The sequence below is a fragment of the Lutra lutra genome, chromosome 1 (assembly GCF_902655055.1).
Source record: "Lutra lutra chromosome 1, mLutLut1.2, whole genome shotgun sequence".
In the NCBI taxonomy this organism is placed as follows: Eukaryota; Metazoa; Chordata; class Mammalia; order Carnivora; family Mustelidae; genus Lutra; species Lutra lutra.
The window spans coordinates 112,080,207-112,099,696 of record NC_062278.1 but is presented as its reverse complement, the minus strand read 5'-3'; the positions used below and the strand labels follow the sequence as shown (position 1 = coordinate 112,099,696).

General features: G+C 40.5%; 1 protein-coding gene across 14 annotated transcripts in view; it reads right to left on the bottom strand.

Annotated features, from left to right (window-relative positions):
• The window catches only part of LPP (LIM domain containing preferred translocation partner in lipoma), a 665,377-nt gene that overhangs the window by 243,893 nt on the left and 401,994 nt on the right, over window positions 1-19,490 (bottom strand). For 13 of the 14 annotated variants that reach the window (XM_047732722.1, XM_047732758.1, XM_047732767.1 and 10 more), the window contains one exon: window positions 9,115-9,804. In XM_047732722.1, coding sequence (XP_047588678.1) covers window positions 9,115-9,804 — 690 coding nt within the window. Of the gene's footprint in view, window positions 1-9,114; window positions 9,805-15,903; window positions 15,907-19,490 lie in introns of all 14 variants that reach the window. The other variant, XM_047732779.1, reaches the window with a different exon arrangement.

Below are 19,490 nucleotides of genomic sequence, written 5' to 3'. Positions count from 1 at the left end.
ATCACTGTAACACTTCAGGCCTCTGTTTTCTTATCTGTAAGTTTAAGGAATTATGATCTAGTAATTCTGAAGATGACTTCTATGTCTGACAGTTTCAGTAGGCTACTCTAGAGAAGGAAATGTTAAAGATTTATTATTTCTTCCAATTTACATTCTTCAATTTTGTGAAAAACTTTTTCTTCAACCAAAAAGGCACATCTTCCAAATATAAGAATTTGATGGCTAGACTCTTATCCACAAAGGAAATAAACAAGTGAATTGACAACTATTTGCTGATAAAATGATCAGGTAGAAAAGCCAAAGGAGTCTTAAACAAGCTTGTAAAACTGTTAAATTTAACAATGTCATATGATACAAGGTCAATTAAAAAAAAAACTATATAATAACAGCCAACAACTATAAATTGAAACTTTTTAAAAAATGCCATTTACAATAGCATTCAAAATGTGAGATGCTTAGGGATAACTTAACAAAACATGTGTAAAAGTATAATGCAATGTTGAGAGAAATTAATAAAAATCAAAATCAAATGAGAGATATACCATGTTCATGGGTTGGAAGACAACACTGCTACAATATAAACTCTTTTCAAATTGACTTGTAGATTCAACAAAATATGAATCAAAATCACAGCAGGCTACTTGTGGAAACTGATAGGCTGATGTTAAAATTTATATGGAAATTGAAAGGACTCAATACTCAAAACACTTTCAAAAGAACGAAGATAGAAAATTTGCACAGCCTGATTCTAAAATCTACTATAAAAGTCAGTGATAAAGGTAGTATGGCATTGGCATATATAAATTACTGGAACTGCAGACAGAGTCCACATAGATCTGCACGTATATGGCCAACTGATTTTTGTCAAACGTGCCTAGGTAATTATAGCACTAAATTTACCAGTAATTATCTTTAAAAAATAGCAAGAATACAATCTTTGTGTCCACGAGGAAGCAAAAACATCTAGGGAAAGAAAGTGTAAACTATAAAAGGATAAAAGTGATAAACTGAACTTGATCAAAATTAAAAACTCCTGTTCAGAAAATGAAGCTCATCTCAAAGGAAAAGAAAAGTTAAGTCACAGACCAGGAAGAAATACTTGAAATGCATATACCTAAAGACCCTGACTCAGAATATACAAGGCACCCTTACCACTCTCAGTAAGAATCAACGATTCAGTTAAAAAATGGACCACACTCAACACACACAAAACAGATAATCACATCAAAAAATGGGCAGAAGACAGAACAGACACTTCTCCAAAGAAGACATACATATGGCTAATAGACACACATGAAAAAAATTTCATCATTATTAGCCATCAGGCAGATTCAAATCAAAACCAAATTGAGATACCACCTTACACCAGTTAGAATGGCCAAAATCAACAAGACAGTAAACAACAAGTGTTGGAGAGGATGTGGAGAAAGGGGAACCCTTTTACACTGTTGGTGGGAATGCAAGTTGGTGCAGCCACTTAGGAAAACAGTGTGGAGATTCCTTAAGAAATTAAAAATAGAGCTACCCTAGGACCCTGCAATTGCACTACTGGGTATTTACCCTAAAGATACTGATGTAGTGAAAAGAAGGGCCATCTGTACCCCAGCTGTATCCCATGCAGCAATGGCCACAGTCACCAAACTGTGGAAAGAGCCAAGATGCCCTTCAACAGATGACTAGATAAGGAAGATGTGGTCCATATATACAATGGAGTATTATGCCTCCATCAGAAAGGATGAATATCCAACTTTTGTATCAACATGGATGGGACTGGAGGAGATTATGCTGAGTGAAATGAGTCAAGCAGGCAGAGTCAATTATCATATGGTTTCACTTACCTCTGGAGCATAAGGAGTAACATGGACAACATTGGGAGAAGGAGAGGAGAAGTGAGTTGGGGGAAATTGGAAGGGGAGACAAACCATGAGAGACTGTGGACTCTGAGAAACAAACTAAGGGTTTTGGAGGGGAGGTGGTGTGGGGGGATGGGTGAGCCTGGTGGTAGGTACTAAGGAGGGCACATATTGCATGGAGCACTGGGTGTGGTACATAAGCAATGAATCTTGGAACACTGAAAATAATAATATAAAATTTTAAAAATAAAAAATAAAATAAAAAATGGGCCAAGAATTTGATGACACTTCTCAAAAGAAGACAAATGATGGCCAATAAGTGCATAAATAATAGACATCCCACATCATTAGTCAAAAGGGAAATAAATATAAACCATAATCAGATGCATCTATAAAGTATGAAAATAGCTAAAATTAAGAAGATTGACAATAGCAAGACTAACAGGTGCTAAGACTGAGGACCAGCTGGACCTCTCGTACACTGCCGGTGAGAATGTAAAATGGTGCATTTAGGAAAAGTCTGCTAGTTTCTTAAGTAGTTAAATGGTTAACCATACGTCTCAGAAATGCTCCTGTTGGGTATTTCATAAGAGAAATAAAAACTATGTCCATACAAAAACTGGCACATGGACGTTCATAGTAGCCTTACTCATAGTTCAAAATGCAATTAAAAGTGTGCCCAAAGGCGCGCCTGGGTGGCTCAGTGGGTTAAGCCTCTGCCTTCAGCTCAGGTCTTGATCTTAGGGTCCTGGGATTGAGTCGCGCATTGGGCTCTCTGCTCCTTGGGGAGCCTGCTTCCCCCTCTCTCTCTGCCTGCCTCTCTGCCTACTTGTGATCTCTCTGTGTCAAATAAATAAAAATAAAATCTTAAAAAAAAAAAATGTACCCAAAGAAGTTAATGGCTAAGGAAAATGCAGTATACCCATACAATGGAACACTGCTTAGCAATTAAAATGAATGACTACTGATATGCACAACAACATAAATGGATCTCAAAAAAAAAAAAAAAATTACAGTGAGTAAAAGCAGCTCTGACACAGGCATGTATACTATGGTGTGATTCCATTTATATGGAATTCTGGAAAGGAGAAATGTAACCTATGTTGGAACACAGACCGGTTGCCTGGGGCTGAGCGTAAAGGGGACTGAATGCAGCAAGAATGAGGGGGATTTCTGGGGTCGCTGAAATGTTCTCGAGATTGCGGTGGGGGTTACACAGGTACATATATGTATGTCAAAGGTTCACTGTCGCATGCATTTAAAATAGAGACATTTTACTGAATGTAAATCAAACCTCCAAAGGTTGATTAAAGAATATGAATCAACAAGTTCCATGGACATGTGGCAAGTGGGGAAATAAAAGAGACTGTGTACATAACAGCATACATGTACACACGCATATTCCAGAAGGAATGTAAAGTGTTAGCACGGTGGTGAATGCGAGATATTAGCTAACTACTTTGGATACTGAGTTGCTGATGTGACAGTGCCTGTGTTCCTGAGGTCACCTAATATATGACTTGGTGCAGTAGGTTTGGATTTTGGCATTTTGCTGAATAACCCCATAAGTTTTAAAGCAGAGTTTTCTCCGTATTTCAGTAGGATGTGGGGAGTTTCTTCAAGCATCTTTATTATACAAGAATGTGTTACGTACTGTGTTAGTTACTCTGGAGGAGACAGGGTCATTCAGATACCGTCTTCACCCCCTAAATCAGAGTCCAGTATATGCTCGGGCAGAGGCTGGCGGAAGATCAGTACATATGACTCTAGTACAGGAAGAGTGTGGAAACTTCCAAAAGAAAGGATGAAATAATGTACAACTTGATCTTACAAAGAGAAGACATCGTAAGAGAGATTAACACATTAGCTTGGTCTTCCTAAGTCACATTAGATGTCCGGCTATTTTATTTATTTGGGGGAAGATCTGAGAAAGCCTTGCAGGAAGGCGTTCCATGAGGAAAGCTACAAAGATGAGAAATAACTAGCAAGAGAAGTACTCAGCTGGAAGTTGGGAGGCTTCAAGGGGGAGATGAATCTGGAAATCCAGGCTGGGGTTTCAATTCATTCCATAACTGGCTGGGAATTTTTGAAGGTTTTTTGTGGGGTTTGTTTGTTTGTTTGTTTTTTGTTTTTTAAAGGCAGTTATTGGCAAAGGCAGAGTTGTAAGGCTGAAAGATTCATCTGCTCACGTACATGGGATGGACGGGTGTGGGCAGAGACTAGAGGTGGAGATACCCATTAAGACGTCATTTCCATAACTTAGGGGAGAAATTAAACACCGGAACTAGGACAGTACCAAGGAGATTTAGATAAGAAACCAGATTTTAGACATTGTGAGATAGAAACAACAGGGGAAGTTGTACACTGGTGATAGGGAAGCAGAAGTTGAGCCCCAGGATGGATGTCCTGCAGGGATGAACAGGGTTCTTCCCCTCTATTTGTTGATCTCATGGCACCGCACCACAAATGCCTGAGCCGGCTTTCATGTCTGCCAGCAAGTAGGGCCACCGGGGAGCCATGGCCAGTGAGTGGTTGGTGCTGCCGACGTGGTGCTTCCCACCATCCAAACACCAAAGCATGCCAACATGCTCAGCTTACTAGGGGGAAAAACATGATGACAATATTCAGAAGACCCACATCGAAACCGTGGTTCTCCCATGAATCTGACATACGATCTACAGAGAGTAACTCTCAGTCTTGAGCTTTTGAACCCTTGTGGCTTCTGTGGGGTCGACAACGTGCTCTGGAAACTGAAAAACCCTGTACATAGGGGGGATTACTAATGTTCTGTCACTGTCTATTCAAGCAACCTCTTCCATCCTCATCTCTGTATGTACCCAGGTATTAGCACCTGACCTGAGGCATCTATCTCTCTGCATCTGCTCATCTCCCACCCTAACCGTCTCTTCTTTTTTTGTTCCTCTGATCCTGGAATTGAGAGCTATTTAGTACAAGGTTTACCATAAAGGAAAGCTTTCTCCAAAGTAATGCCATTTGCTTGCAGTATACCCAATATGGATATCCATCTCTTTTCTACAGTGAAAGAAAGTTCCACATTTGATACTATTTGAATGTGTGAAATACTACCATAACAACCTTCTCTGGGATTTTCTGAATCGTAACAAATTATAGATCTTAGGACCCTTTAACATTGACCCTAAAAGTCCACTGCCTTCACTCTGTTCTCTATACCATTAAATATGCCCCAGATTCAAAAGCTAAATGAAGAGCAGTGATCTGTCCTAACTCTGGATTAAAACCAAAAACAAAACCTAAACAAAACAAAAAAACCAAAACATAAACAAACAAAACAAAACAAAAACAACTTTGTGTTGGATTTATTGAAAAGTTGTTTGCTGATCTCCACACTCTCACCATCATGAAGAGGTTTTCAAGAAGATGTTAACAGCAGATGATTTTAGAATTTAACCAAATCTCCCACTCCAGTAGGAGCCTACCCCCCACCCCAAGTTTCCCTGGGATGCATAGCATCAGTACTTCTCACACACTGTGAGGCAAACACCATTTTTCTTTAATAAAACGGAGGCTAAGACAGATTAGGTTCAGGACAAGAAGTGGGTATTAAAGCTGACCTGCCCCTGGGTTGTTGTGCACTCAAGAGCAATGACTGGCCTCCAGGTCCCGGCTCTGGCGCTTTCAGCCTGACTCACCTTATCTGAATATTGGAGAAAAGGCACATCGCACCTCATGGGCCTGGGCAGATAATGCACAGGACAAGAGTCTCGTGAACTGCAGGGCAGCTAGCCGATAGGAGCTTTTAGAAAAGAGCCAAAAGAAAAGATTCTACTGTGTCTTTAAGAGGATTTCCAGTGGGAAAGGAATATTTCTCTTATAAAAACTTGCTTATAACAATATTTTTCAAGGAACTCAGCTCAGATGGTCCAGGAAACACATTATGGTCTACTGTAGCATGCAAATTCACTGCTCAGCACATTATGGGAACATAAATATAATCACGATCCCCCACACTTTATAGGTTCTCATGCTGCCTCCTTCCGTTCTTTATTCTTTTCTTCTTGTCTCTCCTCTCCTTTTCTTTCCCCTCTTCTTTTATATTGCAGGGAAATCAAAGCAGCTCATCTCAAATATAGGAGAGATTTCGTTCTTTCACTTAATAAGAACAACAACCACTTTTTCCTTAATAGGTCCAACATCAAATTCCTCCAAACTTCTCAATGTAACAAAAGATCATTGTTTTAAGGTAGGAAGGTCTGTTTTCCACCGGTGATTGAAACAACTGGAAATAAATGAAAGCCAGTGAAAAACCCGAATAGCCCTCCCTTGGCAATTATTTAGCCCTTGGAAATTTCCAAGCCCTCTGCAATCATTAATTAATTAGTGAAGATGTTCCACTTTACTGAGGCTGGAAGCGAGACACAAAGAGGTCTAGAGGCTTTCCCCAGGCTGAAAGAAGACTGTCAAGAGAAGAACTGGGATTAGAATTACGAGCTCACTTCTCCAGACAGTAGTCACATCAGCAAGCCCAGCAGTAGCAATATTGGGACAATAAGGGGCTCTGGGCACAGGTGCAGTTGAATTCAGCAGTGCTCTGCCCAAAGACCAACTCTGGAAAGCCCACCCCTTCAGCCACCAGTGCCCCCACGACACACACAGGAAATGTCTGCAGCTTCATCGGCCTCTTTCCCCTTCCCCAAACAAAACACAGACAGACGGCGAAATACCAACCTCTAAGCACTGTCCTCTATCATGGCAGCAAAAATACAGGATTTAATTTTCATTTTTAAAATGCACAATATGATGTTAAAATGCATGGCATGGTTATAAATAAATATTTCCAAAAAATTTAAATGACAAGAAATTCCCGGATATCCAGAATCTGTAATAACGTAGTAGATCATCCTGAATCATGACCTCATGCCACTAAGAAGGAAAATGAAGTTCTGTGCTTTCTGGTGAGTGGTTCATCAAAGCTGATTTCTGTACCCTGACTAGATTATCAAGGGCAGACCAAACGTTAATCATGTGGCTGCACCTGACATCGTAGATCCAGCTCTTTCAATGGGTGCTAATTTTTTTCTCCCTACAATTCTGGATTGGTTCAAAAGGTGGAAGAGGAACTCCTGGCTCAGTCCTTCTCACCAGATGATTCCCTCCACCTAGACATACTTTTGCTCTGGATTATGTCTGTTTCCCCAGGTGGGATGTTGGCGTTCTTAATCATAACCTGGGGCCCATCTCTTTCACAGGTACGTCAGTCGAGTTGCTCTAGACAGGGCAAAACGGCATGTCTATATGAGTTTAAGTGTTGATGGCAATTTTCCCAACCTAAACTCTTAATCGTCCATAGGAGAATTTGTTTCAGTTATACCAAGGTGAGGTGAAGTTGAATAACACCCTTTTGTTCTGACCTGGTTGTTTTCGGGTCCTCCTGGAAAACTCTTCCTTGAAATCGGTAATGTTAATAAAGAGGAAGCCTATCCAGATTGGCCATTCTGGATAAACTTTACGTAAAAAACAAGACAAGGGGCACTTGGGTGGCTCAGTGGGTTAAGCCTCTGCCTTCGGCTCAGGTCATGGTCTCAGGGTTCTGGGATCGAGTGCTGCACCAGACTCTCTGCTCAGCAGGGAGCCTGCTTCTCCCTCTCCCTCTCTGTCTGCCTCTCTGCCTACTTGTGATCTCTCTCTCTGTCAAATAAATAAAAAAAATCTTGTAAAAAATAAAACAAAACAAAACAGAAAACAAAAAAAACCCTTAATAAAATCTCTCTGCATGGAGAGATTTTGAAAAGAAGGGCCTTCCAAGAGTAATGTTAAAAAACATGTATAATTGTAACTTGGAATCTTCATGCTGGAGAATGACGATGGCTGGTCCACTTTCATGTAATGAGAATTCATAAGGTTAACAGGTGCCTCCAGTTACTCACAGGCCCCACTGGGAAGGGTTCCTTTCATCTAAAGAACCTAAAATTCTTTTGGGACATAATAGAGCAGATGCTTTCATGTGAGAATCGTGATTTAGTAAACACCTTACCTGGAGAGCAAGGACCTAACAAATTTGTGTTATAATGTTGAAAATGTGATTAGGTATGTCTGGAAATTGACAATCTCAAATGGGTAAAGGGTTACACACTGGCACATATCCATACTTCCATAATCCACCTCAATAATTACCTTTTAACTTTCAGTTAATCAAGGGCTCTGCAGTTTCTGATTTCTCAAAGCTCTAGCTAAAAGGGAAGGCTCAGTTCCAACCCAATTAATTGAAAACTAGCTTGGTTTCTCCATCACATCCCTTCCAAGTAATTCTCCTTGGTTCCTCTTGTCAGGGTGGAAGGAAACATCATCATGTCGGTTGTAGCCCTCATGTACAACCCAAGTTGTAGGTGAGTAGGTATGTGTGGTATTATATCTTAGCTTTTCATAGGCAGTAACTGAATGCATTGACTTAAAAGACATGCATACTTGCAATTAAGTCAAACCACTGTCACAAAGAATTTTTTAAACTTTCCTAATATAGTTAAAGCCTGGAGAGGAAGATTCTTCCTAGAGGATCAGTGATGGGGATCAACAAGAGACCAAAAAACGAGTGCCATTATACTGTAGCCCCTTCCCAAAGGAAACTAGATGAGGTGTCTGCATTATCTTGAATCCCCTTGATCTCACCCACCTCCTGGGCCCAGGGCCACTTGTTCTGTCCCAGCAGCCCTGGGCTCGCTCTGCCCAAGGCAGAACCCCAAGCACCACCTTGGCTGGGGTTCTGACTGACTTTACCTGAACCCAATTTGACAGCACCGTATCTCATGTGCCCTATACACCACTTCCCTACAATCCTGGGAACGTCCCGTCCCCACTAAAGTATGAGATACTGCAGATCTACTCCCTACTCAGAGCCCAAATAAATGGAACGTCTAAGTGGGAGGAAGTTTCTGATCCCCAGAGGAAAGCTTTGACAAACAGGAGACAATAGCTGGAAGATAAACTATTTTCCCTTTCTCTCCCTGGACAGACTATCCTGATCTGTTCATACAGAGTCTTCTGGAAGACGATCCTCAAGACTGAACAGCTGGTTGTACTTGATACTAATCAGTAGCCAGACTGGTAACATACCCCACATAGGATCCCCGCCCCTTTCCTGTTTCACTCAAGCTTCCCTGGGACTCTACTTCCTAATGACATAAAAGGAGCACATAAAGCTTTTGCGTTAGGCTCTGTTTTCTGGGGAGAGGAGGCCACGATACATTCTCCTGCAATCCCATCACTATGTGAGTGAGCTCCCTACCTTTTGTTGCAGCGGTGGTGCACACGGTGCTGAAACGGGATCCGTGATGTAGGTCTTCTTGGGACCAGCAACGGGATACATCCCAGGGGGGTTCTGGTTTCCTGTTCCAGAAGGAGTATACCCTTGCTCCCGCTTCCAGGTGTTTGGGTGACCTTGCTGACCATAAGCTGGATCGGTCTCATTTTTGCCCCCATAGCCAGGCCCCGCTGGGCAATAGGCTTCATAATAACGTCCTTGGTTAGGGGCATACCCATACCCGGGCTCAGGCTGAAGTCCTGGTTGTGGAATATAGGCATAATCCATGCCCCCTCGTGTTGAAGGAGGTGGGCACTGCCCAGAGATAGAAACTGGGGGAGTGTTATAGCCCTGGGGTCCTGGGCCTTGGCTGTAAAATTGTCCTGATGAAGGAGCAGCCATATAAAGAGAGCTGGGCTGGGCTGACTTCACCTGCACATTGAAGGTAGGCCTGGAAGGGGTCGACGCTGTCGTATAGGAAGCGGGGACCGGTGGAGGCTGGGGTTTTAGTGTCCCAATTGGAGCCACGGAGATGGGTCCAGCCTGGGGTGCAGGCTGTGGTTTCAATGTAGACTTTTTAGTTGCTGTTAGAGGCGGTTGGTTTGGTATAATCATTCTTTTATGTCCTGTGACAGGGGTGGAGACTGGAGGAGAGGCTGTCGAGCTAGTAGAGCTCTAGAGTAGGAAAGAGAAAAGGATAAAAATAAAAAGTACAAAGATTACCATCAATGAAAAATAACAACACAGAAATGAACACATATTAGAAACTGCTATTATTATCTTGTATTAACTCTGTAAAACACAAATAAGGCATGGTTCCTGCCTTTTGAAAATTCACAAACACATACACAAATCAGGTGCATTTTTTTGGTACTAGCAATGAACGACCCCCTCCAAAAAATTAAGGAAATGATTCTGTTTACAATTACATCAGAATGAAAAAAAAAAAAAAACCCTTAGAATAAAGCTAACCAACAAGGGCAAAAGACTTACATCGAAAAAGTAAAAATACCGCAGAAATAAAGACATAAATAAATATGAAGACATCCTGTGTTCATGGACTGGAAGACTTAATATAATATAGGTTAATAATACCCAGAGTTGGGGCGCCTGGGTGGCTCAGTGGGTTAAGCCGCTGCCTTCGGCTCGGGTCATGATCTCAGGGTCCTGGGATCGAGTCCCGCATCGGGCTCTCTGCTCAGCGGGGAGCCTGCTTCCCTCTCTCTCTCTCTCTCTGCCTGCCTCTCCATCTACTTGTGATCTCTCTGTCAAATAAATAAATAAAATCTTAAAAAAAAATAATACCCAGAGTATTCTACAGATTTAAGGCAATCCCTATCAAAATTCCACTGGCAATTTTATAAAAATAGAGAAAATTCAGCCTAAAATTCATAGGGAATCTGAAGAGACTCTGAATACCCAAAACAATATTGAAAAAGAACAAAATGTAGATCTCATGCTGTGTAATTTCAAAACTTATTACAGAGCCACCAAAATCCAAACAATATGACAGGGGCATCAAGACAGATGCACAGACCCACAGAATAGGACAGAGAGTCCAGAAGCAAACTCTTGCATGCACAAGTAATTTCTGATGAGGGTGCCAAGATCACTTGTTAGGAAAGGATAACCTTTTCAACAAACAGTGCAGAAAACTGGATATGTACATGGAAAAGAGTGACCTTGGACCCTTGCCTTACACTATACACAAAAAGTAACCCAAATTTTTAGCTCTAAGTGTTAGAGCTAAAACCACACACACACACACACACACACACACACACACACACTTATAGAAGAAAACACGGGGAAAAACAAAACTTCATGACATTGGCTTTGGCAATTTTTCCTTTTAATTTAACACTGAAAACACTAGCAATAACAACAAAAATAAACGAAACAATGTGATTTCAGTCAAATTACCCAAAGACTTAGTCACCATTCAGCTAAAAGGAGGTACCAGGGAAAGAGAACAGAGGACCAGGCCAAGGGAAAGAAAAACTAAAGTGAAGAGGGGTGTTGAGAGAAACACCCCCAGCCCAACCAAGATGCTAAATTTTAGAACAGTTTCCTGTCAAAGAGTGATTGACCAAAGATAACTCAAACGCTGACTACTCCTCCTTTTCTATCCGTCCGATTTCTCTTGTAGTCATTCATTCAATTCAGAAACACTTACTGAAGATCCTAGGACTGTTTAAGGACACAAAGATGAAAAGCTCTCACTGCCAAAACATGAGATGTTTTGGTTGGGCTGGGGATAAGGACAGGCTCGGGGAAAGCCTGGAGATTTAAACTTCCATTCTTGGGCATTAGACGATTAGGGATCCGAAAATGCGCCAATGACAGAATGTTTTCATGTTACTCTGAGTTACAATGATTAGATTTGTTGCTCTAACAAAGGAACGACCACACCCTGATTTTGTTGTTTATTAATTTCCAAGCAAATTAATGTATGCATAGAAAGGGAGAATGCAAGGCCTTATACTACTCTGGTGTCATTCATCCACACCAAGACACTAAAGATATGTAGCTTGTGGGAAAGACGCTGCTAACTGCTTCTTCATGTCTACTTCCTTTCTTCATTACTCAAAGAATTTCAATTCTATTCAAGGAACAATGTGCACAACTTAAAATACTTCCCTCGACTATGTAGTAGATAGGAGTTGCCTTGGGACACAGTTCTGACCAAAAAGATATATGCTAAGCATTTCTGGGAAAACAAACACTCTCCTGATTAAGCATTGTCCCTACTTTGCCCATTTCCTCTTTCCTGCCTGATATGTGGATGTGGGATCATAGATGGGGTAGCTATCTTGTCCCCTCCATAATACGCAAGTCTTTTGATTCAGACATATAGCTTTCTGATCATCTACATTGACCAGGGGTATTTGGTTAACATATAGTGATTCTCAACTGGAGAAGAAAAATCACCTACTGACCAGGGAAGTTTGGGAATGAGGGGGGATAACTTGATTGTCATGGTGACTAGGGGACACTATTACCACTGCATGGGCAGACAGCAAAACACATCATTGTCAAACCCAAGATGGCAACAGTGCTCCTGATGAAAAACACGGATCGATTCTTGGGCCTCATTTCTTCTGTCCACCTACCTGTGAAGTTCCTAGATGTGAGCCTAGGAGGTCACTGGTCCTCTCTAGCATCTCTCCTCTACAACACTCACCACCTCTTGGTCCAAAATAACTGCTCTCCCCCTTTGTCCCCGTGAGCCTAGACAACATGACAACTCGGACTCTGCTAGCTTCAGATTATGGCTCTGTCCCTTCAGGCTTCTCTCTACTCAAATGGGCCTGGGTACACACTGCATTTATGAGTTGGCTTACTACCATTTGTGTTGGGATCCTGACTGCTACACCTCTGTTCCACATTTTATTTGTCTCAAATTCTATTTGTGTACTTTCCTGGGGAATTTGTAATTCTAGGTGTAGTTCTCTTGAGTTTACAAGAGGCTGTTGAATACAGCCATCTTTTATACCCTCCCCCTTTTAATACTAGCCTTTCAGGGGACAAACTTGCCAATTACTTTTGTAATTTAAGCAACCTGAGTAATATTGTCTTGGCAGAGTAGCTTTTCCCTTCTGCATGAAGATGGCTCCAGTAGTACCCAAGAGAAAGAGATTCAATTTCCTTTTCAGCAATGTATTAAAATACACATCCTGAAGAAATTCCTAAATAAGTACGCAGTTAAGATCCTGACATTTTGTAGTAGAAACCACGGTAGAGACAATTTGAACCAAAAAAAGGTCATTTTTTTTTTCCTAGTCAACCATGTCAGTCTTAAAAAATGTCAGCATCGATGGAAATGAATATAAGAAGGAATAAAGCTTTTCTTTTCTTTGATGACTCAAGATCAGCAGAAACCCAGAGTTCCTATTTTGAACACTTTACAAACCCAACTATAAATGGAGACAGTGACTGAGCAACTGGGCTAATGACAGGCACACTCTCTGCTGCAGCTGTAACGAAGTCTGCCCCCAGAGCAGATCCTTCAAAAGTCACCAATTTGAAAATCAAAGCCAATGACTGGATAAAGTAAAGCAAAAAGACTTAATGTCGACCTAACTCTTTAGAAGAAACTTTGTTCCAACATAATTCTCTTTCTTTTTTAAGATTTTATTTCTTTATTTGTCAGAGAGAGCACAAGCAGGCAGAGACAGAGAGAGAAACTGGCTCCCTGCTGGACAAGGAGCCCGACGTGGGACTTGATCCCAGGACCCCGGGATCATGAGCCAAAGGCAGCAGCTTAACCGACTGAGCCACCCAGGTGTCCCCAATTCTCTCTCTTTTTCTTTCTTGATGAACCCAGACCCAGACCCTGACCAAGACAGACAGACAGACAGACAGACACACACACACACACACACACACTTTAAACATCCCCCAAGTCTTTGAAGGAAGGCATCAGGGCACAAATTCAATAGCCATCGCTTTCTTCTAGGAAATATCTCGCCAGTACAGCTCTCCTCGAGGGATGAGAAGGTTTCTCACAACTTTATTATGAATTCTGCTGTGTATGTGCCGGCATGTTTCTGAGTATTTCCTATATCATAACTACGTTAGTGAAAATAGCACATTTAGCTATATTTTTTTCCCCTGCGATTTTACATTCTTTACCTCATTGGAGGTGGAAGGGGTAAAGAACAAGAATCATTTTAAAGCATATTTATTTATGTTCTTCATAGTTAAAGAAAGCTATGGCAACATTTTCCTGGCCCACATATTCAATTAAATACATAGTGAATCTTTTCTACTCGCTGAATTAGTTGGCACTTCCGAGTATTTATTTTTGGCATATCGTTTCTTTTTTGTTTTTGCAGAGATTCTTAAAGTTTTATCATGATTTAACATTTTTATTTTGAAAATCAAGCACATTTTAAAATTATGAATATATATATATACACACATCCCCTGAGACTTGAATCTCTGTAACAGTCTTTTTATGGGGTTATTTTTCCATTAATTATTCTCTAAGGATCTTGGACATGTAAAGTTCTGTGAGGTTGATGGGAGAAGGGCAATATCCTCAGATGAGGGGTGCATGTCTCCCTGTCCCCTGGGAGTTTCTAGTCAGGTGGAAGGGCTAATACATAATCAGTAGCTGTTGAATGGATGTTCCCATTACCAGGGAAGAACTGGCTGCGGCCATAAAAACAACAAAAGACTAGGGGTGCTGACAGCAACTCTCATGCTCACCCTGTGGGCCACGTCCTTGACTTCCTTTATAGCCAAGTCAGGATAACATCTTACAGTTCCTCAGTCTCTCTCTTGCCTCTGCTCACCCACTCCCTGGATGTGCCTGTACGCACACATGCGTGCACGTGCATGCATACACACACACACACACACACACACTCCCCTACTCTACTCTACTACTATGTCTTCTATGGAAGTCCGCATATTTCTTAGAACCATGCACTTGACTCCAGTTTCATTTTCCTTCCCCTACTATTTGTCTCCATCCCCATTTCCCTGAGCTATTTATTGCCATCAGTGAACTCCACTTCTTTCTTTCTTCCCTTTCTCAATAACACCAGGGTCATCTAACATGACTGAGCCTGATCCCCATCTGCAAATGACTGCCTTGTGTTGAATTCTTTTTATGACATTTCACTCTTTGTTTTGTTTTATTTTTTAAATATGCTTTGCAAAGACTTTCCAGTCTAGCCCCTGCCTCCCTGTCCAGCCACCTCCTTTTTTCCACACCACTCACATCACACACTCCAGCAATTTTAGGCTTATGCAGAGACTGGAATAGATCACACAGTTATGTCTGTACTCATATCTGTCAGCCAGGACCTCCTTCCACAGTCTCTGATCCGTTCCATCCAACTCTCTACCACGTTGCTCCCCTGCTGCTCAAACATCGCCATCTGGGCAGTTGCTTACTTATTCTGCAAGTCTCAGATCAAATGGTGCGTCTTCTGGAATGTCATTCTTGACTCTGCTGGAAGGATTTTGAGGCTTTTTCTGTGGTCCTTCAGTTATATTCCCCACGAATTTTGTACGTACCCTCATTAAAACAGTTACCTTACGGTGTTTTAATAATCGACTTGCATGTTTTAAAAGTTGGAAAGAAGTCAAGCTGTGAGCTCCAGCAAGTCAAATTATCATGATCTCAAACAGACAGAGACTTGTCTTTCATAATAGATAATCCAGGAATAGGCAGCCAAGAACTAATATGTCTGCTCAACAGTGACAGCAGGGATTCAGTCTCTTTCTAGGTTTCTGCTAGAAGTTCTTTACTTATCTTGCTTTCAAATTGCTATCAGTGACAGTAGGCAACACACTGCCCAATGGCTCCAGAATCATGATCGTCTTTATCGGACACAGGACCTCCTCTCTTCTCTCTATTAACTCTTTCCAGGACCCTATATATACAATTTAAAATACAACCTACGTTATAAAGATTCTTATGAGTTCCTGTCTCCAGAATTCAGAGTACTCTGAATACCAGACCCAGATAGTCAGCTGTTTATTTCATGGGTCTGCCTGGATGTCTCTTAAGCTCTTCAGGCTCAACACGTTCAAAACTGTTTCGTCATCTTCCTTCAATCTGCCCTTCCTGCTTTCCGTCTGGTTTTCTCATCCACACAGGTGTTGCTCACACGAGAACACTAGGAGTCATTCTTGAGCCTCTCCCTCACATCCCATTCAAGTACTAAATCCTGGGGATTCTAGTTCCTAAATAAGGAGTTCTGTGACTCTCAAATATTTCCACATTTCCTCTGCTGTGACTCTATTCCAAGATAACACCCCCTGTCACCAGGAATTCTCCAACAGCATCCAGACAGGTTTTCCAGAGTGTACTGTTGCTCCCCCTTCAATGAATCCTTCATTCTGTAGACAGTGCAATCTCTCAAACGCAGATTTAATCACACTATTTTCCTGCTTAAGAGTTTTCAATGGCTTGGGGGAATGGTTTGGACTCTCCCTCTTCTCCCTCTCCTTGAGAGCTACACAGAGCTACACTCTCTGACACCGACTTTCTTTCACAGCCACTAAACCGAGCTCCTCTCATCTCAGAAACTATACCCATTTGGTTCCCACCTCTCTCTGAATTCTAATGAGCTAATCCCTAAAAACCCCTTACGTCTCAACTTGAGTATCTGCCCGCTCAGCGACCATTGCTGAGTCTTCTGGCAGAGTGAGCACTGTTGACTCCTCTCCCTCTACACGTCTCACACTTGTACCTGTCTGTTTTCACAGTGTTAGAGACTGTCCCTCTCATCCACTACTGCTTCCACAGTAAACCCAGAAAAATCTGGCTTTTTCACATCATAGCCACTAGTAGGCATTTGACAAATATTTGAATGCATGAATTTGAATAAATGAATGACTAACAGACTCCAAAAAAAAATTCATTTCTCTTGTCAGATTATAAACAAACATGCAAAATATGAGCTAGCTCATTTCTCTTACTTGACAATCAAGAAACTCTGTCACGCATTTAATGCATGCTTAATTACAGCAATCTCATTAGTCTCTCCCTTCCTCTAAATAGTTCAATGACTTTACTTTGTGAATTTATTACTACTACTATCTTTCAAAGAAGCATTGAGATGCTTATTTTCATTTTGACGGTTATATTGTGTATGCAAATTCTACTTGATCCTGGCTCAAATCTCTTACAGAAATAGTCAGGGGCCAAATTTTAAATAAATTTATCATGAAAGAAAGGAGACGAATGCATTTTAAAATAATCATTAAAAACACGTACTGTGACAAAATGCATTTGAACTACCAAGGAATCACAATACCCCAATCTCTAGAAACTTAATTAATCAAAGCTGTTTATTCAATTAAAAAAATTGAAATTCTGCTATGTGTTAGTCGCTGAGCTTAGTTGCTAAAAGCCACAAAAAGACACATGCAGAGTCACTGCACTCAGAGAATTCTTAATTACATTTTTGGGACAGAACTTGGTATGATAAGTAAAAGGTTTCTACTAAGAAAGAAAAGTTTCCAAGGTAATAGAAGGTGAATGTATACAAAAGCTGAAGTCCTACATGAGAGCAACTATATAAAACTCAGAGTCCCTTCATGTATTTTGATTCCAGCTATTATACTGAGGTGGAAAAATGCCTAAGACGGACAATGAAAATATAAATGCTAAATGACAATCACAGAATGTAAAACCAATCATATGTGCAACACAGTTGAAGCTACATGAAATGTTATTCCATACAGAAAAGGAACAGATAAACCCTGGAAAGGGGGTTGGTTGATTTGTTAGAACAGATTCTGGGCATTTCAACTTCAGTTTTATTTTCATGACACTTATCTTATTTCCAGTTATGTGAACAATCCAGTAATTCTAAGAGTAAATTCTGAATATTTACAGTGAGTTTCAATGGCCAATAAGAGCCTGATCTCATCATTAAGGATCCACACCAGGTAGATACTTAATAAATAATGGCTGGATAAAAAAATAGCTAGACTTGGTTTCTGAGTTTGTACAATTCGAAAAAAATGTAAACACAACATACCTAAGTCAGTTACACTACCATTCCTCATATTTGTTACTTGTTTTTTGCTCAATAAAAAATCAATTTCTTGTTTTCTTCAAGCCCTTAATTAAGGACTAACTTCATTTTGATTTCTTGAGTCCCCTTACTAATTATCTTCCAAAATTCAGGATTCATTTCTTGATTGTTAAGTAAGTTCCATGCCCAACGTGGGGCTGGAACTCAGAACCCTGAGACCAAGAATTGCCTGCTGACTAAACCATCCAGGATTCAAAGTCCCAGAATTCAGGATTAGAACCCACAGCAAATCAATTTCTCAACTCATTCAGGCCACTCACATTATCCACTTGATAGATGACTCCATGAGCTAGAAAACAACCTCACAGAACAAGAGTAAAATGCATGAGCATACTACTATACATTTGGACAACTATTTCTCAAATCTGGCCATACAAAAGGATCTTTGGGGGGGGGGTTGATACAAATTATCTTTCGTTAGATCTTTCTAAATACAAATAATCTTAGACCCACCCACTTTGAGAGTGAAATCTAAAAATTAAAAAGGAAAGGGGCAAATGATTCTTCGTTCAACCCAGAATTCACAACTGTCTCCTTAGGTAGTGTTATTAAAGCAGAATAAAGGGGTACAGTTGGAGGTAGGAGTAATAGGAGGGGGGCTTATCCTAATTATCTCCAAAGGACAACATTCATATGAGTTAAACTAAGGGACCAAGGCAGTGTTTGTTTGGTTCTATAAACTCTAATGGACAATGTTTCTGGGTTAATTTGGTGATATGTGTATCAGAAGTCCTGATAAAGTCCATAATTATTGTTTCTAGGAATTTAACCTAAGGAAGCTAGCATAACCATTTGGTTTCTAGAAACATTCATGGCAATATAATATATGAAAAAGAAAGATTATAATCTTACAAGCAATTTAAATAATGAATACATGGGAGTTGTTAATATAAATGATGTTGCATTCATATAATGGAATACAATTTAGCAATTAAAAACTATATTGTTCCACTGTATATTTTTTCCTGTTTTGTCAAAGATTATTTGACCATAGAGTTGAGGGTCCATATCTGGGCTCTCTACTCTGTTCCATTGGTCTATGTGTCTGTTTTTATGCCAGTACCATGCTGTCTTGGTGATCACAGCTTTGTAGTAAAGCTTGAAATCAGGTAACGTGATGCCCCCAGTTTTATTTTTGTTTTTCAACATTTCCTTAGCGATTCCGGGTTAAAAAAAAAAAAAAACTATATTGTTAAATGTTTCAAAATGTAGCAACAATCCACCAATCCCATTTCTGGTTATATACCCCAAATGTACTGAAGGCAGGAACCCTGCACACTCATGTTCACAACGGCCTTATTCACAAGGCTAACATGTGGCAGCAACCCAAGTATTCACTGATAGCTGAACACATAAAAAATGTGTAAATATATATGATAGTGATTCCTCAGCCTGAAACAAGAATGAAATTCTGACACGTGAATGAATGGGAAAACATTGTGCTAAGATGCACTAAGCCATTTTATAAAAGGACACCTACTGAATGACTCCAGTTACAGGTGGTGTCTAGAGCAGGCATTCACCACTGACAGAATGGACAATGGGGTCACCGGGGAGGGATGAGGAGGGATGAATGGGGAGTAATTATTTAACGGGTGGAGTTTCAGTTTGGGAAGGTTAAAAAAAAAAAAAGTTCTGGAGATGGATGGTGGTGATAGTCATACAAAAATATTAATGCACTTAATATAGTCTTAAAAATGTGGGTTTTTGTCATTTTAACAGAATAAAAGGTAAAAAAAGAAAAAATATTAAAAGAAATAAGAATTAAAATATCGGTAACTTTATACATAGTAAAAT